Below are 17,573 nucleotides of genomic sequence, written 5' to 3' on the forward strand. Positions count from 1 at the left end.
AGCTGCTTACGCACTTTTAATAAAAACGTGTCTTCCATCCCTGAGGCGGAAACGCAGACGACTCCGTGTGCTGCACTCCGGCAGTTCTACAAAAGGCCGTGTCCATCCCTGAGGCGGAAACGCAGACGACTCCGTGTGCTGCACTCCGGCAGTTCTACAAAAGGCCGTGCATCTTCATGACTGTCCATTTCAGTAAGGGTACAAGAGAAAGTAAAGTTTGAAATCACTATCCATGCTTTAGTTATCTACCTTTAGGAAAAGTTGAGCTTTCATTCTCTTCCAAGTAAAGACAATGCAAATTAATAAACACATGAAAGAATACACTTATAGTACAGAGTGGACATTACATAGGAAAATTCCTATTTACACAAACGGTCATAAAGTCACTTTTAGTATGGTGGAAGGTTTCTAAACAAATACAATGGGATGTTATGAATATATAGGACAGGGGAACAAAAATTATACCTGGAAAGAGTCAGGTCAGAGTGGTCTTGCTTCCTTTTCTTTACAGAATGAAAGCTTTCCTGGTTTGGTAAGTTAGTGAAGGTGTTTTCTTCTATTTTTCTTTTTTTCATGTCTTTATTGAGACGAGTTTGCATTTTAGTAAGGCTTGTACGAGAGAAAATAATGTATGAAATCAATATTCATGCTTTAGAGTTATCTACCTTTAGTAAAAGTTTAGCTTTCATTCTCTTTCAAAGACAATGCAAATTAATTCATAAAAAAAGATGAAAGGATACGTTTACTTATAGTACAGAGTTTACATTACATAGGAAAGTTCCTATTTACACAGTCAAAAAGTCACCTTTAATATGGTGGACGGTCTTTAAACAAATACAGTGGGGTGTTATGAACATATAGGACAGGGGAACAGAAAGAATACCTGCCAAGAGTCGGGTCAGAGTTGTCCTGTTTCAGTTTCTTTCCACGAGTACAGCGTTCTTGTTTTACTCCAGTACCGCAGGTGTTTTCCTCTATTTTCCTTTTTCTGTTTTTGCGGCCCCTTTTCAGTGAACTTGCCTTTAATTAAAAAAATAATATATGAGGTATAAGAAAATAACTTTCTATAGCCCTTCTATTATTTTAAATTATGAAAATCTGACAGAATAAACAAAAAGAATACTCTTTCTCACCCAAAAAGTTGATAGTTCTATTATTTTCAAGAGATCTATGAATTTGATCTCTGATAATACTAGGCTAAAATCTAATGATGCATGAAAACTCTAAAGAATTCTTAAAACTCGAAGATGTTGGTCTCACGGCACCATGTTTGGTGCTACAGAACTTAGCAGTTTTCCTTTAGACTTTGAACGAATCAAAGATACTATTCTTTTGAATGAACTGAATGTCACTAATGGAAGGAATATAAAGACTATCCTTTAGAGCACAATATAATTAAGAACAAAGGTGAATATACATAGAAATATAGAGAAAACTAATAAGAAAGTTGAGGAGGTTATTAAAAAGGTACCCGAAACATGAAATAAGGCTCATGAAGTGTCAAATAGGAAAAAAAGTCTTTTATAAACGGTCATATCTTCCGGAAACTGTTATTTTTTTCAGAAAAGCATTTGCTGTTAAGAAGAGAGTTCCAGAAACTTGTGGTTCCCAGGTGTGAACAAAGCAGTGTTATTAAAGATGAGGAGAAGAAAAAAAAAGATGTTTTTGGGGAAAACAGTAAAGAAATAGCATAAAATAGATCATATTTGGAATTTAAGTGTATGAATGCCAGCTATGCTCTGTCAGTAATTAGCTATGGAACTTTGTAAAAAAAATATCTGTGAGGCTCTGTTTGCTTATCTGTAGAAGAAGATAAGTCACTCAGTTGGTAAGGTCATTCTAGCTCTGAAAGTATATGGAAAAAAACAAACGAATCCCAATGTGGCCCTTATGCAGTCTAACAATTTGTAGGCAGCACATCGATGTAACAATGAGTACCCAGCCTCCTCCCAACATCCCCCAATTTAGAAATTGGGAAATAAGCATCTATTTTGAGAATTAAAGTTACAATGAATATAATAGATCAAAGAAGAGAAATATGCAAGGTCACTGGTAATATATGGTTTGTGTTTTGATTCTCTACAACAGCGTTTATCCTCTTCTAGAAAATTATTTACTCCTTACTCAGACTGTTAAGAAATCTTGAAATAAAAATCTTAGAATGTGGAGTTAGATATTCAGTCTAGCCCTAATTAAATGTTGCCTATATTCTTGAACTGAACTTGGCGGAAAACATTACTTTAGAGTATTTCGTAACAATTTCCTTGAGGATTTCATGATTCTCTTAGCAACATTTTTTAAAAACTGCTTTTAAGCAATTACAATTATTTGGTACTCTATTGGGATGTTAAATGCATAATTAAGGAGTTATTTTAATGGATTAAAATAAGGCAAACTATAAATCTAACACCTTTCCCATATCATATCAAAGAATCACTACCTCTTGCACTGATGGAAATAATTAAAATGTTTTACTAAGTCTCTTCTCCATTTAGTTTATTAATCTTTACTCAATAAAATCCGATTGAGTTTTCATATTATACTGAGCTTTTAGAACCCCCAAATCATAAAAAAAAGAGAAGAGAATGCTGAATATATAATGGGAAAATGTCCATTTAATTAAGATTAAGTAAGACTGAATAGTTGTCTTACATAAAAAGAACATTTCATGAACAATGGGCTAACGCTTCTAGTTCCTATTTGAACTAAGATGTTACTTGAGATCATTTTCTAACAATACTCACAGTAAGAAAATGTGAAATTTAAACCACAGAATCCAAAGACTTTTGTTACAAAATGGTAATAAAGTCTCTTTTTGTTTCTTTAATTATTGATACTTGTCAGACTACTTCATTAGATTGTGCACATACACTTTTAAAAACAAGCTTTTATTCAGTTACCTGATTACTTTATTAGACAGAGATATTTCCCTTGCACCCTTTCTACCTTGTTAGAATGCACAGAGGACCTTCAGTATGTCTTAAGCAGGACCTATCAGATTGTACATACCATCGCATATTTGTTTTTGTACATTTATGTATCAGAAGTTGTAAAGCGGTGGCTCACAGACCGTAAACAGCCCACAGCATGTGTTGTTACTATGTTTGGCTCATAATGCTTGTAAAAGTTCTGAATTTGTTGCCAACATTTAACATTTGTGAGGACATGCATAAAGATCCATAATCTTGAAATATTGGCAGATCCTAGAACACTGGACCTACATGTCTACATGACAACAATTGGCAGGAGTTGAGTGATGACTGACACTTAAATGGGGGCATGACTTCCCTGTCTGCCATAGTCTCAACTCTTCTGTGTTATTTGTGTGGCTTTCATAGGCATTGGACTTTGAAACTTCTTGTGTGTGTGTGTCTCTGTGAGTGTGTATAAATACGTATACATACACACATAAGGCTTTTTGATTCTATGTATATATCTTGGCATTAATATGCACATACACACAGGATAAAAATACTTAACCACAATAATGTGTATAGAAATAGCCATTGGAGTACAAGGTATACAGCATAAAAATTTGTAAATAACCATGAATTAACTAGGAAGATATTTCTAAAATTTAACTTTAAAAATCCTTATAAATCAAAATAGAATGTTTATTTTTTCATTGCTACAAGAAATATAACATCTAATTCACTACATTTAAAAAACTAAGAAGAGGGAAGAGGCTCAGAAAGCTGTATTTACATAGAAGGGCTGGAATGAGGTTATAGATCTTTACATCTCCTGGCCTATACCCTGAATGAGAGATAGCCAGAATATTATTTAACCAAATTTATCGGAACAGAAATCTCCTATAGCCTACCAGATGATACCCCAGGACTTAAAACCCTAATTTGTTAGTAATTCATAAAGTATTAGAGAAACTTTCTATAGCTTCACTGTGACTAAACTAAAAGATAATTCATGTACAACCAATAAAGGTTATTATTAAACTATAGTTGACTATAGATGACAAAGATGATCACGTAATAAGAAAGCAACTTAGTAAATATGATGCCACGTGAGACCCTCTGCTATTCTGTAAAACAGTCTAAAATACCATACACATTAATATAAATGTGTCACAGAACTTTAAATTCATAAAAATATTTACACTCGTGAACTTATTTGATCTTTACAAACCCCGCCAGGCAGATGCTATCCCACTTTACAGATGATAACCCTGAAGCTAAGAAAGCACTCCAATGCTTATCGATCAAGAAGGTAAGAAAACCAGCACAGGAAACTGAAAAGGAGCAAAGGCAGAAAGAAAACCAAGTATGGTACTAGAAGCCAAGTGAACACAGGGTTGCAAGGAGGGTGTGCTCTGGAACTGATGGGTGGGTCAGGTGAGGCCTAAGCACTGATCCCCAGACTGACGAATGGCCACGATAGGAGCACTTTCAGAGAAGCTGTGAAGGTGAGAATCTGACTAGAAAGAGTCCCAGAGCGACTTGGAGAAGAGAAGTCCGAGAGAATCAGAACAAAGCTGTCCAGCAGGAGTTATTCTGTAAAGGAAAGGAGAGAAATGCGGGAAGTGGATGCAGGAGAAGTGAAGCTAAGGAGAAGAACCCAGGGGAGGACGAGATGCTGATGCAGGTGAAGAGAACAAGGGGGCGGGATCTGAGGCACAACACGGGAACTGGCTTAGGGAGGGGCACTGAGCATGGCACCGAGAGAGGGGTTTTTGTATGAACGCAGTCTGATAATAAGCATATACATTTTAAGTCTCTTGCCAGTCACATTTAAATTAGAAGTGTGAAGGCTCATACCTATTGGTTAAAGCAATATGATAATATAGCAAAAAATGAGTTGGCCGAGTTATAAAGTAAGGAGTAAGAGGTGTAAGGGGCAGCATGAACTGAGGGCCAGACTCTTTACTAGATGTCCCCTCCGTCAGGCACTCTTCTCCCTGTTTACTCGCCTGACCTCATCACTACTGGCAACTACCTTTCCATAACTCAGTCCCAAACACCCACCTGCCCATTGCCTCTTTTCCTTTCCAGACCATTCCCTTTAGCACTTGAAACTACTGTGCTAAGGGAAGGCAGATACAAAAGGCAAACTATTTTATGATTCCGTTTATATATAATGACCAGCAGAGGGAAATCCGTGGAGCTAGAAGGTAGAGTAGTGGTTGCCAAAGGCTGAGGGAGAAGGGGAGAGTGACAACTAATGGGTACAAGGAAACTTTTTTACGGTCATGAAAATGTTCTGGAGTTAAATAGTGGTGATCATATATAACTGAATATATTAAAAACCACTGAATTGCACACCTAAAAAGTGAATTTTATGTGAATTCTATCTCAAAAAAATCCTCACAAAACTCTGTAACTCTATTTTGATCTGGCCATTAAAAGGTTCAGTTTCCGATCCCTCTTATGTGTGACAAGGGCCGTCATATGTACTGCCATAGACCTAAGATTACAGCTATACCACATGGATACTGCCAGTGTCCTGTATATCTGTATATCCTGGTATAGCTGTAATCTCAGGTCTATGGCAGTACGTATGACAGCCCTTGTCACAGCCATCACAAAGGAGGAGCAGTTCTTCATTATCGCCCTTTCAACAGACCTGGCAGTACTATAAAACATGAAAAATCATTTAAAATCAATACTATTATGAAGAACAGTTATTGGGATATTAAACACACCACAATTCCTAATTCATATTAGTAATCAACATTCTGCTTGCTAACAAATATACAGTAGCCATACACATCTATGTATCTCTCGTTACACAGATAGGGACCACATGACGGGGTGAGCAGTTTAGTTGGGGTAAGTGCACATTTCAGGTACACTGCAAAGAACAAAGCTAGAGGCTGAATGCCTGTACACACTTTCAAAGCATGTACACATTAACATAGGAAATAATTAACATGACATTAGAGCCCATAAAGCAATGAATGGCTTTAAATACAGGGTATGTAATTTTTTAATACATTTCATTTTTTCCTTATCTTAGCATCCTCATGATCTCCTAAGAAAGAAATGAGTTAGAGTAATTTTCAAGATCAAAATTAGGAAACTTGTATTAGTATCAGAAGTATGTGTAATAAAAGGATATTCCTATATTTTGACTAAAATTGTCCACCCATTTGTGATTGATTAAAAAATCAAACATGTCCAACCCAGGAAACTTGGGAAAATCAACCCAAATCAAACAGATGACACAAATGCAGAAAATGGACCCTACAAAATGATTTCTAAGGGAAAAAAACTTATATAAAAATTAAACCAAATAATTTAAGAAGTCATAGATTTTCCAGAAATAAAAATAAATTTTCTCTCTTGACAAATTTCTAATACCATTAAGAACTTTAAAATCTGTAAAGGCAATGCTTTTTCCCATGCATACATATCCTGTATAACAAGTTTCACAAAGGGAAAGGAGGGAACTTGGACAGTCAAAACTTTCAAGATGCCTTTAAAAAAATGGTAAATACTAACATTATATATTTTGACACTTCGTTTATACTCCGTCACAGTAGAGAATATCCTGCAACCAGTATTTTCAAATAATGAAAAGACTTAAACTATAAGTTATTTATACGAATTGAAAGTTACGTGTTCATAGATTCTTATAAGCAAAATAGCTTAACTATTCAAACTTAACTTCAATACACTAAGTCTTAATCCACAAAGTCTAAATAGTCTTATATAACACAGTATGTACACTAATGATAGCTTAAGAATCTTACCAAAATGGCAAATAGAAAACTATTCAATTTAGTAAATACCTACCAACTATATGAGATACATGTGTCATACTAAAATTGGCATGTGTACTAAGAGCAAAAGCTGCAGTTTAATGTTCCAACAGTTTTATTTTATGACACTTCCTAATACCATACCACTAAATATGGTATTATTTCTCCAAAACTGAGTTACATCATTACACGTTCTATTGTAAAAATACTCACTGCAAAACATTTGGAAGATTATATTTCAACCCCTCTAACAACAGATTTAATTCATGAATATTAAGTTAATTGTTTTCTAAATATACTAAAAATACCATGAAGTCTGTTTTACTTCGCACATTTTTCATTTAAAAATAAAATTATTTTCTGACACTTATTAGGAAAGGGTGACAGATAGCAAGCTCATATCACTTTTGAAAAATCACAGTAAAGAGCTCACAATATGTTAGAGCAAACGTATTAATATTGGTTGTAATTCCTTTGCTGCTACAGTAAAAAATAGTAGATGTTGCCTACTGTTTATTATTAGCAACAATATGAAGAACACCCTGGACAGAAAATTATCTAGAGGCAAATTATGCCAGCTCCTTCTTGGTAAGGCTGGTGTCTGGCAAATGGGTACTTCTAAAGGCATTGAGCACTTAAACATTCTGCTAGGACTTACGAGGATTATTACGGGCACTGTTACATCTAACTAAAGGTTACAATGCACTCATTCATCCTGACCATGAAACTCTGCCTTCTTTTTAAGGTAGTTTCACAGCAAATACTGTATTATTGAACATTAAAAAGAGAATTATGAGAGATGGTGTTAATGAGAAATGCATATTAATAATCTGGAAAAGGTTATGAATTTCCAAAAACAGAAAAAATTCTGTAAATTGTAGGAAGAAAGTCTACTACAAATAGGCAGCTTTTGGTACCAGTTTTGTTTTTTGTGTAAAGGTTATAACAAAACTGACCACATTGTGATGATTCTCTTGGTGGATGAGTAAAACAACCATTTAAATTTAATTGTGTTGTAGGAATTCAATATTTTTGGATCATTATAGCCTAGACTCCACCAAACACATTTGTCTAAAGTGACTTTAAAACTGATTTTAATAGTTTTTACAAGAAAAAATTTTACCTGGTAAAAAATGCTACCAGATAAACTGGACACTGTCTTAAAACTCATGGTGAATTCTAGTCTACATGGGGAAAGACCAAAATTTGAGGACATTGTGAAAACTGCAGATTCACTATTCTGTGGACATTTTAGGAAGAACTGAAAAAATACAGAAGAAACCGAATTTATTTCTATAGAATGAATAAGGCCTTCCGTAATATAAGCACAGAGATGAGAATGAAGGAAAGAGTGCTAAATTATTTAAGGCTCACTTCTTTTCTTTGGGGAATGACTATTGTTGAGTAATCTTACTTCCAGTCATTCATGCAGACAAATGTCAAATGTTTGAATGTTAAAGCTAATCTATAATTTAAAAGCAAATGGTAAAGCAATTCACAAAAGTCTACGAATAATAAATATTTCTCTATGTGATAAGAGACAAAAGGGACACAGACATGATTTAACACATATATTTGGTGTCTGGTACAAAACAGGGGTCACTACATGATAGTGACTAACTGGGCTCAAACACAGAAGATGAAAAAAATTTTTGAATTATTAGAGAAAAGACTTAGAAGATCTACTTTTCATGTGAACTGCATCTGATGTCAAATACATGATATTGGTTAAAGTAAGAGCTCTCTGCTTATTTTGTTTATTATCTAAGAATTTCTTAGCATTAAAAAAATTAAAATTGATAAAAACATAAGGAACATTTTAGGGATGCAATGAATGTATACTACAGGTAATGCTAGCAACTGCCATGTTTACAGAAGCAAAAGAATATTTGGATTAACAACTTCAGAATATTTACATTAAAAACTATTATGATTAGATTAACAACATAATTAACTATTATGCTGACTGAACACAGAAGACAACTTCAGTAAATTATAAACAATATCTAAAGGAGGGAGAATCGCGATTAAAGATAAACACATTTGATAGAGTACTTCAAAAAGCTCACAACAAGGAGGAAAGTATCAAACCGTACAGCATTTAGGAACTAAGAAAACTCAGGTACAGCATACATTATTCTGACAGTAAGAAATGTAGAATTAAGAAAAATCTGGAGGTTGGGAAAAAAACAGGCCAGTGTAAATTAGTTGCAGTATTTCTTAAATAAAAACACTTACAGCTTTCATAATGGATTTTTCCCATGCTATGGATTTCTGTAACTGCTGAATGCACAGAGCCACCTGGGCAGCACTGCGAGCTTCTGATAATGCCCATCGCCACACCCTGAGACCGGGAACAATATCCTCTTCAATTCTGCATTGAAATACAGAAAAATTAAGTAGGCCATGTCCACACTTACGGTTACCGAATCTGAAACAGTCATCACACTGAAAGCCAAGTGATGATGAAACATGTAACAGCCGATAAGTATAAGGTTTAAGCAACTAAATTTGATGTAGTGCACAGACTGTGGCTACGTGCCTCAAAGCTTAGTCACAATCAGGTAAATGTAAGATCACTTCGCAGGATTATCAACACACATAACAAGAGAAAAAACATTTTTTACAAAGCACCATGCAAATAGCATGATCCATGTGGATCACAGATATACAAGAAGATACATAGATAACAGGCAATAGAAAATAGGCTCCAATTAGCAAAGAAGCACAATAATTTTTCAAGTTAATTTCAATAACCTACCCGTCATCATCACCACTAGTGGATGGTGCAGGAGCAGGGCCAGTAACTGTGCCCACATTATCCAGTTTGATCTGAATGGTGGTACTTAAGGGGCTCTTCAGATACCTCCTTTCAATGTTTCGCTCCAACTCAGACAGCCTGCTTACAGCTATATCTAGGGGGTTGTCGCTCTTCCGCTCTAGTGCATGTGCACTGCTTTCTTCTGCGTCAGTAAATTCTCCATCGTGCTCCTTGCACAAGTTAGAAAATGACTTATGTTCAAAATAGACCAAGTCCTCCCTTTCTGATGCCAGTTCTGGACACATCCAACCCTATATATCAAGAGAGTAATGTTAGCATGGTTTCCTCTTAAAATGCCTGACGGGTGAGTTACCTTTACTTATAATACAGCAGCCGACGCCAACAGAGCTCAAGGATCATTACTACAAGTTTTTACCTTGTGTTTCCTAATGCTAGGTAAAAATAAGGAAGAAAATTATTAGAAAGTTGTAAGAGAAGTTTGAAGAAGAAAATTTAACAACTTTTGGTGTTATGAGAGGTAGAGTGGAGATCAGCCAAGTATTCCGAGGGACTTCACACCAACTGCTGGTTCTCTCACGGGCCCACTTTAAATGGGAATCTCTCGACAGCAGGGACTTTGTGCCTCCTGTTCATTTTCATTCCTTCCGCCACTCCTCCTGCGCAGGCCCTTGCACTGCCCATCCTGGCCTCAGGAGCTCTGCAGAAGCTGCTACATTTGCCCGCAGAGCTTTTCCCCTCTCCTCTGCCCCTAGTTACTGACTCCACTCATCCTGTGGCCCTCACGTGAGAATTTATTTCTTCAGGGAACCCTTCCCTGACCTCTTTTAGGAGGGAAGCCTCCCTCTTACAGACTCTCACAGAACCATGTGATATTCCATACCTGTGGCAGTCACAATCTGATACTGCTGTGATTATTTAATTAATATCTTTCTACTTCTAAATTCCCTGAGGGCACCGGACCATGTCTACTTTTACTCATTTCATTTCCAGCAGTGGGAAGGCAAATATTAGACACTCAAAATATACGCTGATTGAATAAATGAATGTCTTATAATTCAGCTTGCTTACAATGATCCTTTAGCTCAAAACCCTTCAGAGTTCCTAATGTTCAGTAAAGTCCAGTTTTACCATGACATTCAAGTACCTCAATCTCACTCTTTCGCTCATCTTCCCATTCAGGCATCCAACACTGCAATCAAATTCCATGACTTGCCACACACCCCAAACATGTCCTGAGCTTCCTGATCCTGGTGCTCTGCCCAGTTATTAACTCTTCCTAGTAGCACTCCTTGTTCTCTGTCAAAAGCTTCTCCATCTTCTCAAGTTCCATCTGGACTTCTACAGGCAATCTTCCTTGATCTTTCCCCTATGTTCACCACAATCAGTGTATTCCTGTCCTAAATTCATGAATCACTTTCTACATCTTCACAATCCGTTACTAGATTCTGCAGGGCTGTATACACGTATTGTTGCTCTATTGTACGGAATGCTTTCTGAGGGCAGAAACCACATTTTATTCAATTTTGTGGTGTCCACTCTGATGTACAATAGGTACTTTGTAAAAGCATATTAAGTAAAAAGTAGAATGAACATGATCCTTTTTATTAAATCTCTTTAGAGAGAATTATTTTTCTTATATATCAGAATTCTTCCTCTTTACCTCAAGAGAATATTCATTATTAGAAAGTATGGATGAATTTATAAAAGGTACATACAAAACATTACTGCATCGTATATGCCATAACAAATGAACCTCAGTCCCGTATTTTGAAAGGGATCTGAAATTGCTAAATCAAGGGAATCCTATAAATGTAACACATCTTGACTTTTGCAAGCAAAAGACAAGAAAATGAGGACTGGATTAGATTTTGAGAAGGTGGATGGTTGAAAATTGTCTGCAAAGCCCTGTGACAGACACAGCTTGCCACCTCAGAAAAGGTCCTCACTGCCACTGTCAAAGGGCTCTCTCTTATTTGGCTTGTCATGTTAATATACTTGTGAACAGCTCGGTTCAACTATTAAATATGCAGGTGACTTAAACTAGGAAGGAAGTTTAATATTCTGTATGACAGGACTGTGATAAAAATAGTTTCATATGCTGAAAAATATACCCAAATGAAATTAATAAAAATAGAGCAATGATAAATGTAAATTTCAGCTTTGAAGTTTAAGCAACCAATCAAAGAAATATTGGATGTGATACAACACACTTAAAAGCACAATGAAAGACGCAGAAGGATTTTTTTTCTAATAATGCATACTCAGTTTAGCAACGGTATGGTTTGGATGTTAAAAAGCTAGTACAAATTGGCATGAAGAGAAGTATAGTGCCAGTTTAAGGGAAGTAAAAGTCCCATGAACACATTAGGCATCTCTGTGTATAGTGAGTGGTACATTTTAAGAATATAGACACTGCCGTTTAATCAGAAGAGAATCGTGCGCCTGGAAACCATTTCACTGGACCGATGGCTGAAGGAAGTAATCAGCTTACAAAAGAGAAAACTGAAAGAGAGACACAGGAACTGTGTTTACAGGAGCTAGTAGAGTAATTCGGCTTTCTACAGAATCAGGACTAGATTCTTGCAGATTTTCCTACAATATAAAACAGAATTTCCGTATTATCAGCAATATTGAAAATAGAAATGAATGCATCTAAGTAGTACCAAGGCCACCTGCTTAATGTGTCTTCACAATGGCTAGTTCCCAGGGCTAACCACATAAATACTTAGTTTTCAGGAAAAAAAATCATTAAATCTTTTATAGATGGTAAAATGTTTTGTGGTTATTTCCATCACTTGTTGTTTAAGATTCCTCAAGACTAATATAATTACCATTCATTTCTTTAAAAAGTCCATAATAACCCCATAATACTGTATTAATAGGATGTTAGAGCATCTCACTTAAAAAACCAATTTCATTTATCTTAGCTGGTGAGAACATGGGCAAGAACATCTAAGCAGTCGGTAATGTGATAAGGTCAATAAACCAAGATCTCAGTATGTCGCCAGGAAAACGTTAGGCCCACGCTCTGACTTTACATACAATTTCAAAATGCTGATGATATGCTTTCCCAACCAACGGCCATCTAGAACCGGCGAATTAAAACCAGAGGCAGATGGTCATGGGAGGAAAACAGGGAGAGTAGAACCAACCAAACTCAAACCAGCAAGTAGTAACAACCAACCATGAGAGATGACGAAGACAGACTATGGAAAGCAGATGTAGTCGTTTAAAACGTAAAGCACACTAGGGCCTTTTAAATTACTGTAGGGGCAAAACCTCTTCACAGTCCCTGAGGGAATCATTACCCAATAATTGGTCTTCATACTGATGATCCGGTGTCACCAAGAGAATTTAAATCAAACTCACTATTCTCAATTTAAAAAGGCAGGGGAACGGTAACCTAAGCGATCCAACACACATGTTAAAAAATGATGGCACTAAATAGAATAATTTTCATTTCTCCAGAAAATTAACTTGTGTAGAAGAAAGAGTTCATTTGTTGAAGATGCCAGATAAGTGAGGCATTTTTATATTGTATTATAGTACCAGGAGGAGGATACATATAGTTGGCTAGCACAATTTCAGTAAATGATAAATTTTTGTTTCCCTAAGTGGGTAACTATGTCTGTGGTGAAAAAAGGGACATTTTTTTGTTAGCTCTGGAAAAATGACATTTTTTGAGATGAGATCCTCCAAAGTTTCTGCATGCCAGTAGTAAAGTAATTAATGCAGCTAATTTGTAATCATTGGTAGGACAGTATCATGGCGTAACTCTCACATTCTGAGAGAAATATGAAATATTCAATCAAATTACACAGAAACGACATTTTCTAAGCCTTTTCAAGTGTCTCTCTCATGCTTATTCATCATCCATCCATTTATTCTCAGAGACATCACATTATCAATTGAGAAGAGACATTTATATTCTTTTTAAAACCAAAAATTTTTGCACAAAGGTGAAGCTTTTCTTTTGTTGTCCTTTCAGTTTCAATCATGGCTGTGACATGGTAATGCCCAGTCAATAAATAATTAAAACTTTACACATATACATAGGATGTGAGTATGTGTACCACAACATAATGTTTTTAAATTAGCAATTTTAAATCATATAGAGTGAAAGTTCAACATATAACATGGCTATATAACGTGGCTTGCATACAAGACAATTACCAGGCACATATGAAACATTGCAGAAATAGTTTGCCATTACATTTATCGTGGCTGAAACTATGAAATCCTGCTTGTGGTGAAGAATTGCAGACCAGAAATGGTATTTTTCATGCCACTGAGGAGGTGGGCAGGATTTCATAAGAAGAACTCGGGAGGACAGAGCTGGTTTGATCCCACATTTAGCCACTTACTATATTATGACCACTGACAGGTTACTTACTCTGAGCCTTGTTCCTTACCTGTAAGATGGGGGAAATTAATCAAAGTGAGAACATTTAGCGCAGTAACTGGCATGTATCAGGCATACAATAAATGTCAGTTACCTCCCATTATTCTAAAAACAGATTTTATTCCAAGTCAATTTTACCTTTACTTGCAAACTTGCTGATGCGACTCTCCTTTCCAGATCTTCTACCTGTTGAAGAATCCTCAAATCCACTTCCATTGCTTGTTCTTCTACTGACCACTTCTCCACAATATCTCGAGTTACCGGGTTTTCTTCATTTTCATTTAATTCAATAATGGTAACTATATTTGAAAGGAAATTTATTTTAAAATCCACTTTATTTCTCAATGATTTCTTCCAGAATGTGAATGAAACTCCAGGGGTACCACGTACAAGTACATTTAACACACACAAATTCACTTGTGAATAAGCAAGGCAGCTGACTCTTGCAAAAGGAGCAGTAAGTACTCTTCTTTAGAAACAGAACAGTATGTCTGCAGGTTGTAACAAACTATCAAAAGTAGTACCAATTTAAGAAAATGTAAGTTGTTTTTGGGCAAGATAGGAAAGAAAAAGCCTATTAGTAATAAATTAAGATTAACACATACTAAAATATGCTTTAAGATGAAAGAATTAATTCTCATAACTAAGCAAGAGAGCAGAAATAAATCTCTTTTAGGTGCCCACCATCTTTATTCTCGATGCAGGCTTGAGTGATGTAATCCAGGTGTTTCTGAATTTGTTTTTGTAATGCCTTTTCTCTTATGCCTCTGGGATGTAGCACTTTGAGCAAAGCTTTTAAATGCTCTGGGTCAGTAATTCTCCACCAGCCAAACTGCATTTCTAAGCCAAGATAAACATGTAGGGCATTTACAGATATTCAGAATATGAATTAATGGCATGCTACAAATGAAAAAATTTATAACTATATAAAAACATCAAAGATTCAGCTATAATATAGAGATCTGTAACAATACAATACAGTAAGTGGCTACAGCAAACCCTCTCAAGGTACCCACCTTCTGGAATAGGCTTTGGACTAGGATAATCTACTGGTTTGGCTACTTCAAGAGCTGCAGGTGACTTAGAGGGCGGCTGGGCCCGAGGAGTTGGTGAAGAAGCAGCTGGCGCATCGGCTTGGGTAAGGGAAGCGTCCTCCCAAGGTGTTCTTGGCAGTAACAACTGGTCCCTGGGGGGAGGACTGTAGACCTTGCCTGCACCACCTGAACCGGTACTGACCAGATTCGAGTCTGTCCCTTCCACGCTGTTCTGTGTCACCGTTGGCTGCATGCTGCCCGGTGAGTGTCTCCCACGGTTCTGGTGAGGCAGTGCGCACCCATCTGCACCGCTCTTTGGTTTGGGGGTCGTTACATCTGACTCAGGAGGCACCTTAGCTACTTCTAAAAGCTTGCTTAGTTTGGAAAAAGAGCCAGGATTCTGAAGAATTAGATTTGTGTTATCTTTTTCGTTAGGATCTTCCTTTTGCTCACAATGATCCGGATTTGAACAATTTAAAGTGTCGTCAGAAGTATCAAATATTTCTTTGGTCTGGATGCTTTCTGCTTTTTTTCGTTTTTTTCTTTCTTTTGCAATTTCTTTCAGCCCTACAAAATCCAAAAGCATTACGAAGATCAGTTCCTCTAGATCAAACCATACTATATTTACTGCTATTTATCAAATCATATGCATAAATACTTTAACAAATTTCTCTAGCTTACTTAATACTCTTCATTTTTTTCTTTTATACACTAGCTTGTTACGCTCACTGGAAAAAATTTTGTAATTTTGTAACTAACCACAAAAAATTACAATAATAAAAAATATTAAAAGCCATAATATACAAATTACTGCTAACATTTTTGTATTAATTTTTCCAGGAATTCTCTATGCACACATGAAATCCTATTTTACAGATTTCCAACCTGTACGTTTTACTGAATAATACTCTTTAATTATTCTGATGTGTCAATAAATATATACCTACGCCTTAAATTGTAATTACTATATTCAGTGGAATATATCATAAAAAATCAACCTTCTATTGATAGTTATTAATAGGGTCCGATTATTCATTAGTAGAAACAATGCTAGAAATGATGAATGATCTTAGATCTGTGTTTGGATTTTTTTTCTCCTGATTTACTTCCTTAGGATACATTTCCAGAAAAAAACTGAGTCCTAAGATATTACTTTTCAGAGTTTTTGAAACATATTGTCAAATTGCCCTCCAGAAAGTCTAGATCAATATACAATCATACTTACACGAGGGCATCTGTTTGCCTACACCTTAAAATGAAACTGAAGACTATCAATAACTTTTGTCTTTGGAAATATCCGGGAGGTGAGAATCTAAACTCTATTTTTTTCTGATCATTAATAAGACTGGATATTTTTCTGTAGGATAATAGGTATTTCTCCTTAGTGAACTTCTTGTCCATATTTTTTACCAGTGTTTTAATAATAATTGATAAGAAGTGTTAGAAAAATATAAACCTACTTTATTTAATTTGAAAAACGATGTATGTTCACAGTAAAATATTCAGTAATAAGAGGCTAATGTAACCCTTTCCTGCCCTACTCCCTCAGTTCCTATTTCTAATCTTCAGATGTAACTGCTTAATCAATCGTGTCCATACATCCTTTGGGAAATCTTACATGCATGCATATGACTATTAGTTTGTGCTGTTACATAAATGGGATGCTACTGTATTCTGCAACATTTTTATTTGGATAAAATTCAAATGCCTAAGCAAGGCCTCCAACACTGTATGATCTGGTTCCTGAAAACCACTCTTGTCCTTGCTAACCTTGCTCACCTTTCTCCCTTTTTTCAGCTTCTCAAACATGGTAAGTTATGTCCTTTCTTGGGGCCTTTGCACTGGGTGTTCCTCTGCCTGAAATCCTGTTTTGTTGACTGGCTCCTTACCCTTCAATGTTTCAGATTAAGTATCACCTATTCACAAAGGTTTTCCCTGACTACTCTATTTCAAGTAGGGTCCCCATCTTATTATTCACCTTAGAATATCATCATCCTATATGCTTCTTTTGCAGAATTTACCATTATACACATTAACCTGCTAATTTTAAAATATTTCATTCCATACCCCACCCCACACACTACAATTTAACTCAACAAACGTTACTTAAAGGCAGAGCAATGTTTATATTGCTTTAACAGGATCCCAGCTACCTAACATGGTGGCTGCTATGAAACTGGGGCTCAATAAATACTTTTTGGATGATGAAATAAAAGGATGACTTTACTATTTTCACTATATACCTTAGATTGCTTTCCATGATGATACATAGAACTGTATCACATTTTCCTTCAATCAGCTGCATAATATTCTTATATGGATTATCATAATTTATTTCATATGTCCAAAGCTCGCAAATTTCCTTAATTTTGTACAAGTTACTAGCTAGCAAGGAAGTACTAATATTTGTGCTTGATTTATTCTGAGAACTAGTATCTCAAAAATCACTTTCATATATCCAAAAACAAACAGATCAACTAACCACACTAGGTCTGAGACTAGTAGGGGATTTCAGAGGTGATACATTTTAATAGCCTATTCATGGGGTCGTTAACTTTAATATCCAAATTCTTACTTATAGACAGTTAAACCTCTCATTAAAATGTAAAAATTATTTTTAAAATCTTGGAAGTTTATAAG

At 35.7% G+C, this 17,573-nt stretch overlaps 1 protein-coding gene across 1 annotated transcript in view; it reads right to left on the minus strand.

Annotated features, from left to right (window-relative positions):
• Nucleotides 1-249: 249 nt before the first annotated feature.
• The window catches only part of LOC130681273 (bromodomain adjacent to zinc finger domain protein 2B-like), an 81,530-nt gene continuing 64,206 nt past the window's right edge, over nt 250-17,573 (minus strand). Inside the window, exons 14-21 of the mRNA XM_057493910.1 lie at nt 14,804-15,500; nt 14,584-14,666; nt 14,038-14,198; nt 12,030-12,089; nt 9,477-9,787; nt 8,954-9,089; nt 884-1,020; nt 250-609 (exon numbers count right to left, since the gene is read on the minus strand). Of these exons, the coding sequence (XP_057349893.1) occupies nt 390-609; nt 884-1,020; nt 8,954-9,089; nt 9,477-9,787; nt 12,030-12,089; nt 14,038-14,198; nt 14,584-14,666; nt 14,804-15,500 (1,805 nt within the window). The 3' untranslated portion in view covers nt 250-389. The remainder of the gene's footprint in view (nt 610-883; nt 1,021-8,953; nt 9,090-9,476; nt 9,788-12,029; nt 12,090-14,037; nt 14,199-14,583; nt 14,667-14,803; nt 15,501-17,573) is intronic.

The sequence above is a fragment of the Manis pentadactyla genome, chromosome 16 (assembly GCF_030020395.1).
Source record: "Manis pentadactyla isolate mManPen7 chromosome 16, mManPen7.hap1, whole genome shotgun sequence".
Lineage (NCBI taxonomy): Eukaryota > Metazoa > Chordata > Mammalia > Pholidota > Manidae > Manis > Manis pentadactyla.